Source organism: Rhipicephalus sanguineus, chromosome 9 (assembly GCF_013339695.2).
Source record: "Rhipicephalus sanguineus isolate Rsan-2018 chromosome 9, BIME_Rsan_1.4, whole genome shotgun sequence".
Lineage (NCBI taxonomy): Eukaryota > Metazoa > Arthropoda > Arachnida > Ixodida > Ixodidae > Rhipicephalus > Rhipicephalus sanguineus.
The window spans coordinates 107,509,486-107,518,096 of NC_051184.2; the positions used below are offsets into that span (position 1 = coordinate 107,509,486).

Below are 8,611 nucleotides of genomic sequence, written 5' to 3' on the forward strand. Positions count from 1 at the left end.
GCCGCTCTATACAAACGAATATTCATATAGCACGGTCAGTCCTTGAGTGTATTGATGGTAGCATGAATCAGGTAGCTCTTCTTCAGATTGACCTTGCTAAGGCTTTTGATAAGGTACGGCACGAATTTTTGTTCCGACTGCTAAGACATCTCCAGTTAGGAGATGTATTGTACAATGGCATATCACTTTGTTATAAAATGCGCACCACAAGATTAATTGTGAATCGCACGCTTTGAGGTATCATAGACGTAAATTCGTCAGTACGTCAGGGGTGTCCGCTCTCGCCTTTGCTTTTTGTAATATATTTGGAACCACTTTGTTTAAGTGTCCTGTTTAATTCTGACATTAAAGGATATACATATGAAGCTGAGGAGATTAAAGTTCTAGCTTACGCAGATGACATTGCCTTCTTTTGCGTGGATAAACCGAGTGTCCAGGAAGCAGTAAACACTACTATGCATTTATGTGAAATTTCCGGAGCTAGTATAAATTTCGATAAAAGCAGAGGATTCTGGCTGGGCATGTGGGCTCTAACACCCTCGGTATTTGCAAATATTGATTGGGATGACACTTCGATCCGTTATCTAGGTGTGCCTCTTGATAACTACCGTAATAGTGGTCCTCATTGGACGTCCGCGTTAACCACTATCCGTCGCAAGGTGCCCACTTGGCAAGGACGCGACCTTTCCGTTTTCGCAAAAGCTGAAGCATGCAACATATTTCTTGCTTCAAAGCTTATCTACATTTTACAGGTATTGCACTGCTCTCGAGTACATATTCAGGCATTTCACAGAATATTTGCCTGCTTTATCTGGAGTTCATCATGGGAAGCCATGAGAAGGGACAACCTTTTTCTTCCGCTTGTGAAGGGTGGGCTTAGTCTTGTGCATTTGTGCGACAACTGGTTCTGCGATTTTTTTTACCTTGAGGATGTCTGTCACCCGTTTCTTCTGGCTGTTATACGGAACCGTCTTTCTCACCATCTCCCTTTTCTTTTTGTCACAACAAGAGTGGCGGAAGAATCGCAATTAGGGGGTTTCTTGAAAGAGATTGTCGACACTGCCCAGTTTTTGAAAGCCAGATTCACGTTAGAGTACTTGTACAACGTGGACAGAAAGACGATAACCGCCGCACTTGTAAACACCCTTTTCCCTGAACCTGTTTACCGACAGCAATATTTATCTCATTCTGGTCATGATGTATTTTGCCGTGTACGTAAAATGTGTATATCGCCAACTGTGAAAACGTTTTTCTTTAAGCTGCACACATCCACTTTACCTGTAAAAACATGGCTTCATGAAAAAGGGATATACGTGCCCTGGTCTGTAAATTGCAAGCTATGCAACGAGCCTGAAACAATCGAGCATTGTTTTATTCATTGCCGTGATGCATTTCATTTCTGTGACATTCTTAAGAGAACCCTCAGAAAAGAATTTCCAATTACATCGCATGGTGTTAGGTACCTCCCGTTCAAAAAGAGCACCAACAATAGTGCACCATATGATTTAATCATGCTGTTAGGTCTATATTCGCTATGGAGAAGCCGCATGATTGACAGACACGCTGAGCCACCTCGCTCGACAAGGTCTGCATTTCGAGAAGAAGCAGCTAACGTGCGTAGTATTGCTGAGACTTTTCATCCGGTTCCGGAGTGGCTTGGACTTCTGGACGCTTGTGTCTGTTTACCGGACTTTTGAAGATTCCTTGGACTATGTGAAATTGTGTGTTCTGTGCATATGTGCATGTGAGTGTAATTCTAACGCGATGAATATTGTTGTAGTAGATGGCGAGATTTGATGGCATTATTCCCATGCATTAAAGAGAGAAAAAAAAGCAGACGCGTGGCTTTGTGGTAGAACACCTGCTTGCCACACAGACGGCCTGTGTTCGATTCCCATTCGGACCCAAAATTTTTATTATTTATTTTATTTGCAGATTTCTTGGTTTTTCGGTCACCGACAAGATGATGATATTTATTTCGATGCCGACAGCAGAATTTTTGTGAAACGAGCTCTTTGAGGCTATCGCGTTAATATCTAAAAAGCCATGCACCGGGTGATCAAGTGCGGTGGTCACACAGATTTCTAACCTGGGAAGTAAACAATCAATTCGTCTTACCTGCAGCCTGCCTGCCACGTGGTCGTGACGTCGACGAAGACAGCAGTCGGCGTTTGCAGAATGAAACTGTTTATTTGGCCGAACTTGTGGCCGGGAAAATGAGAACCAGCACTACAGCAATACACGCTGTACAATGATAGCGGCGAACAGGGCGTCGTCCGTCGATCAACTGACAAGCAGTCAAGCGCGTCGGCTTTTATACAGGCGCTATCGAACTTTCCAGCGATATCGATGGTGGCGGCGTTATCTCTCGACAAAGCTGGAACATTCTCGTGCGGCGCGCAATCTTAACAGATTGTTCCAAAACAATCGCGAAGCTTCCTACACATCACGGCGAGGCCTGCGCAGCGCGTTGCCCACAGTCTTTGTGGCTGAAGCTTACACTCATGAAATATAAGACTCGCGGCAATGCCCCCCTCTGAAAAAGCATCGTCCCGATGCTTAAAAACAGAACATGAATACATGCAATACTAAAGAAAACTAATAAAGAAAGCAAACATTAGAGTCCTCAGGTGCGCTAACGAGCATAGTACGGTTTAAGGCGCACCACATGCACGACCTCGGGTCGAGCTCGGCGCCTCTGGGAGTTCATGATGCCGTCGGGGACAACCTCGTAGTCGAGTACGCCGAGACGTCGAAGTGCCCTGTACGGTCCGAAGTATCGTCGAAGAAGCTTCTCGCTCAGTCCGCGTCGTCGTATTGGCGTCCAGACCCAGACACGGTCGCCGGGCTGGTACTCGACGAAGCGTCGTCGAAGATTGTAGCGACGGCTGTCGGTGTGCTGCTGGGTCTTGATGCGCAGGCGGGCCAGCTGTCGATCTTCTTCGGCACGTTGTAAGTAAGCGGCGGCGTCGACATTTTCTTCGTCGGTGACGTTGGGTGACGGAGCCCGGTGACGTCGTCGCCGGGCTCCTTCCGTAGACCAACTTGTACGGCGTCATCTGCGTCGTTTCTTGGACGGCCGTGTTGTAAGCGAAGGTCACATACGGAAGGACGGCGTCCCACGTCTTGTGCTCAACGTCGACGTACATGGCGAGCATGTCGGCGATGGTCTTATTTAGACGCTCGGTGAGGCCATTGGTCTGCGGGTGGTAGGCGGTGGTGCCGCGGTGGCTCGTCTCGCTGTACTTCAAGATCGCCTGAGTTAGGTCCGCAGTAAAGGCGGTACCTCTGTCTGTGATGAGGACCTCTGGGGCACCATGACGCAATACGATGTTCTCCACGAAGAACTTGGATACCTCGGCCGCACTGCCTTTGGGCAAGGCCTTTGTCTCGGCGTAGCGGGTGAGGTAGTCAGTTGCTACGACGATCCACTTGTTGCCGGAAGTCGACGTCGGGAACGGCCCCAGTAGGTCCATCCCGATTAGTTGGAACGGCCGATGAGGTGGTTCGATTGGCTGCAGAAGTCCCGCTGGCCTAGTCGGCGGCGTCTTCCGTCGCTGGCAATCTCGGCAAGTCTTAACGTAGTGGGTGACGTCAGCAGCAAGGCGTGGCCAGTAGTATTTTTCCTGTATTCTGGCGAGCGTGCGGGAAACACCGAGGTGTCCAGCCGTCGGGTCGTCGTGTAGGGCCTGGAGGACTTCTGGTCGCAATGATGAGGGCACGACGAGCAGGTAGTCGGTTCGAAGTGGCGAGATGTTCTTCTTCAGGAGAACGCCGTTCCGTAAGAAAAACGACGGCAGTCCTCGCTTGAACACCTTCGGAACCACGGCGGTCTTGCACTCGAGGTACTCAATAAGGCCCCCCAGTTCCGCGTCGGCCCGTTGCCTTTCGGCGAAGTCGTCGGCACTTATAGTTCCGAGGAAGCAGTCATCGTCGTCGTCTTGCGGTGGCGCGTCGATGGGGGCACGAGACAGGCAGTCGGCGTCAGAGTGTTTTCGTCCAGACTTGTACACGACGGTAATATCGAATTCTTGAAGCCTCAGACTCCATCGTGCGAGACGACCTGAAGGGTCCTTCAAGTTAGCTAGCCAACAAAAGGCGTGATGGTCACTGATAACTTTGAAGGGCCTGCCATAGAGGTAGGGGCGAAACTTTGACGTAGCCCAGAGAATGGCAAGGCATTCCTTTTCTGTTGTGGAATAGTTTGCTTCTGCCTTGGATAGTGACCGGCTAGCATAACTGATAACCCTTTCAAGCCCGTCAGTCTTTTGCACAAGGACGGCACCGAGTCCTACGCTGCTTGCGTCGGTGTGTATTTCCGTATCGGCGCAATCGTCGAAATGCGCAAGTACGGGTGGCGTCTGCAGGCGTCGTTTAAGTTCTTGAAAGGCTTGCACTTGCGCCGTTTCCCACCTGAATTCCACGTTATTCTTCGTGAGAAGCGTCAGTGGTTCGGCGATCCGTGAAAAGTTTTTGACGAAGCGTCGGTAATAGGCACATAAGTCGAGAAATCGGCGCACGGCCTTCTTGTCGGTGGGTGGCGCAAAGTCGGCGATGGCAGCTGTTTTCCGCGGGTCTGGGCGCACTCCAGACTTGCTGATCACATGACCCAGAAACAAGAGCTCGTCATACGCGAATCTGCACTTTTCTGGATTCAGGGTCAGTCCAGAGGCCTTGATTGCTTGAAGTACTGCCTCAAGCCGCCGGAGATGCTCGTCGAAGGTCGAGGAAAACACGACGACGTCGTCCAAATACACAAGGCACGTCTGCCACTTCAATCCGGCCAGTACGGTGTCCATGACACGCTGCAACGTCGCAGGTGCCGAGCAAAGACCGAAAGGCATGACCTTGAACTCAAAGAGGCCGTCGGGTGTTATAAAGGCAGTCTTTTCTCGGTCTCTCTCGTCGACTTCGATTTGCCAGTAGCCGGTCTTGAGGTCCATCGACGAAAAGTGCGTCGCGTTGTGAAGTCGATCCAGGGTGTCGTCTATTCGTGGGAGGGGGTACACGTCCTTCTTCGTGATTTTGTTCAGGCGCCGGTAATCAACGCAGAAGCGCAGTGTCCCGTCCTTCTTCTTTACTAACACCACGGGTGACGCCCACGGACTCTTGGACGGCTGGATGATGTTGTCGCATAGCATCTCGTCGACTTGTTTCTTTGTCGCGTCGCGCTCTCGAGTAGAAACTCTGTATGGGCTCTGACGGAGTGGTCGAGAATTTTCTTCTGTTATAATGCGGTGCTTCGCAAGGGGCGTTTGTCGGACCCGCGATGACGACGAGAAACAGTCCTTGTATTGCAAGAGCAGGGTTTTGAGCTGGTCTTGTTTGGCCTTCGGAAGGCTCGGGTTGACGTCAAAATCCGGTTCGGGACCTCTATTCGTCGAAGCAGGTTCGGCAGCATCGAAGAGGGCGAAAGCATCGCTGGCGGCTACACATTCGTCGATGTAGGCAACCGTCGTACCGAAGTTGAGGTGCCTATATTCGTGGCTGAAGTTTGTCAGCACTACATTTGCTTTACCGTCACGCAGCTCGGCTATACCTCGTGCGACGCAAATTTGACGGTTCAGGAGTAGGTGCTGATCGCCCTCGATGACGCCTTCAAGGTTCGCAGGTTTTTCGGTGCCGACGGAAATAATGACGCTGGAGCGCGGCGGAATGGTCACCTGCTCTTCTATCACATTCAATGCATGGTTGCCTGGAATCGCGTGGGGCGGGAGCGCTTTGTCTGAGTTCAGTGTTATCGACTCAGACCTGAGGTCGATGACGGCGCCGTGGTCACTTAGGAAGTCCATTCCCAGTATCACATCCCTGGAGCAGTTTTGTAGAATTACAAAGCTCGCAGGATAAGTCCGGTTATTGATGGTGACTCGTGCCGTGCAGACACCAATCGGCGTTATCAGATGGCCTCCAGCGGTCCGGATCTCGGGGCCTTCCCAAGCAGTCCTAACTTTCTTCAACTGTGCTGCGAACGGCCCACTGATGACCGAATAGTCGGCTCCAGTATCGACGAGAGCGGTGACGTTGTGGCCGTCGATCAGAACGTCGAGGTCGCTAGTCCGCCGTCTTGCGTTGCGGTTACGTTGCGGCGTCGGGTCACGTCTGCGTCGGTTTGCACCGCTGCTTCGGCGTTGCGTCGTCAGGTCTGCTTCCGGTCGCAAAGTTTCGTCTTCAGGACGTCGTTCGGCGTGCGGCGGGGGCTCGGAGCTTCGTCGCGGCGTCGTCGTCGACGGCGGAGGATCTTCAGCATTTCGTCGTTCAGCAACCGCACCTCCATCGGTTGCTGCCCTTAGTTTTCCGGATACGGGCTAGGCGACCGGCCCCGGTTTGGGCCAGTGTACGGCCGGCGGTGCGGTTACATGTAGCGGCCGGGCGACGGCGAGCGGGAAGGTCGTCGTTCTTGCCACTGTGTTCTGGTGCGGTAGTCGTTGATGTCGCGCGGCCGTTCGCCTGGCTGCGGGCGCGGCCCGTTGATAGCGAATCCGCGTAGTCCCATCTGTCGGTACTGGCAGCGGCGGTACGTGTGGCCGGCCTCTCCGCAGTGGTAGCAGAGCGGGCGGTTGTCGGGGGCACGCCAGACATCGGTCTTCCTCGGGGTGTTGCGCTGGCCGACAGGTGGTCGGTAGGGCGTCGGTGGCGGCGGCGGCGTCTGGCGACGGTACTGCGGCGGTGTGGCGTCTTGGCGGGGGCGTGGAGGAGGAGCATGACGGCGGGCTGCAGCAGCATAGCTAATAGCTGGCGGCTGCGGCTCTGCTAGCTGAGGCGCGCCGAGTGAATGCTGGATCTCCTGGCGCACGTCGTCGGCGATGGACTCTACTTGAGGTTGCGACGGAGGTAGAATTTTTCGTAACTCCTCTTGCACGATTGCTCGAATTGTCTCACGCAGGTCGGCGGGTCCTAGGGCTTGAACGTCGGCGTAGCTTGTAGCCGAGAAGCTGCGGTTGTATTGCCGCGTACGCATCTAAAGCGTTTTCTCGATCGTGGAAGCCTCCGATGCAAATTCAGCGACCGTCTTCGGCGGGTTCCTTATCAATCCAGCGATGAGTTCCTGTTTGACACCTCGCATGAGGAACCTCACTTTCTTCTCTTCGGGCATAATTGGATCGGCGTGTCGAAACAGGCGATTCATCTCTTCCGTGTGTATGGCAATATTTTCATTGGGCAGCTGCACACGGGTCTCCAGCATAGCCGCGGCCCGTTCCTTGCGGACCACGCTCGTGAACGTGCTTAGGAACGTCGTCCGAAAGAGATCCCATGTTTGTAGGGCAGATTCTCGGTTCTCGAACCACGTCCTCGCGGCGTCTTCTAGGTAGAAGTATACGTGGCGCAGCTTGTCCTCGCAATTCCAGTTATTAAATGTTGAGACCCTCTCAAAGGTCTCGAGCCAAGTCTCGGGGTCTTCACATGGCGAACCACGGAACGTCGGCGGCTCCCTGGGTGGCCGCATCACGATCGCCGCAGGGGGCACTGCGTCAGTCATCGTCTCGGCGGTCGATGTGACGGTCTTCGGCTGCCTGGCGTTTTCGGGAAGGAGCCCGTACTCTGGCTGTAGTCCCTTCTGCCGGCGGCTGGTTCGAGGATTCGGGTTGTCCTTAGTCGTCTTCTTCGCGGCTTGGGCTTGGGTCAGCGCTCCGCGGTGGTGTCCGGATCATGAAGCAGCACCTCCACCAGATGTCACGTGGTCGTGACGTCGACGAAGACAGCAGTCGGCGTTTGCAGAATGAAACTGTTTATTTGGCCGAATTTGTGGCCGGGAAAATGAGAACTAGCACTACAGCAATACACGCTGTACAATGATAGCGGCGAACAGGGCATCGTCCGTCGATCAACTGACAAGCAGTCAAGCGCGTCGGCTTTTATACAGGCGCTATCGAACTTTCCAGCGATATCGCTGGTGGCGGCGTTATCTCTCGACAAAGCTGGAACATTCTCGTGCGGCACGCAATCTTAACAGACTGTTCCAAAACAATCGCGAAGCTTCCTACACATCACGGCGAGGCCTGCGCAGCACGTTGCCCACAGTCTTTGTGGGTGAAGCTTACACTCATGAAATATAAGACTCGCGGCAATATGTTCAACACTGCAGCGACCGCGCACCGTGTGGTCGTCCTCGTTTTCCCGCATAGAGCTAAAATGCTCTGCAGTGGACCTTCTTACGGGTAAGTTCTTGCGTTACGCCGTGTGTAGGAAAGCAATCGGAGCGCCGCTTCACCATCTGCAGTAATATAGAATAGTTGGTTATGCTTAAATTGAGCCGGGAAAATCACTACTATTCAATGACTGACCTATGAAAAAGTAAATGTCGGAAAGGTCCTGTTGATACAAAAGGTTACAATGTAAGAAATAAATAAGGTCCATCCATAGTCATCCCCCGCGCCCATAATATTGCTGATTAATTCACCTAATAATTTTTTGTGACATGGGACAAGTTTACGTGCTAAGCATGTAAACTTGTCCCATGTAATATTAACATAGTTAATATTACCCTGCAGGGTATTACACTGCAGGGTAATATCACCATAGTTAATATTACCCTGCCGATATACAATTCAATCTATGGTTCTGCATGGAAAGCTTGACCATCCCAAAGAATTTTGTCAGAAATTGGGATACC

At 52.3% G+C, this 8,611-nt stretch overlaps 1 protein-coding gene across 1 annotated transcript; it reads left to right on the forward strand.

Annotated features, from left to right (window-relative positions):
* Positions 1 to 521: 521 nt before the first annotated feature.
* On the forward strand, positions 522 to 1,697 carry LOC119404349 (uncharacterized). The gene has a single exon (XM_037670892.1). The coding sequence runs from the start codon at positions 522 to 524 to the stop codon at positions 1,695 to 1,697; it is 1,176 nt and encodes a 391-aa protein (XP_037526820.1).
* Positions 1,698 to 8,611: the final 6,914 nt, after the last annotated feature.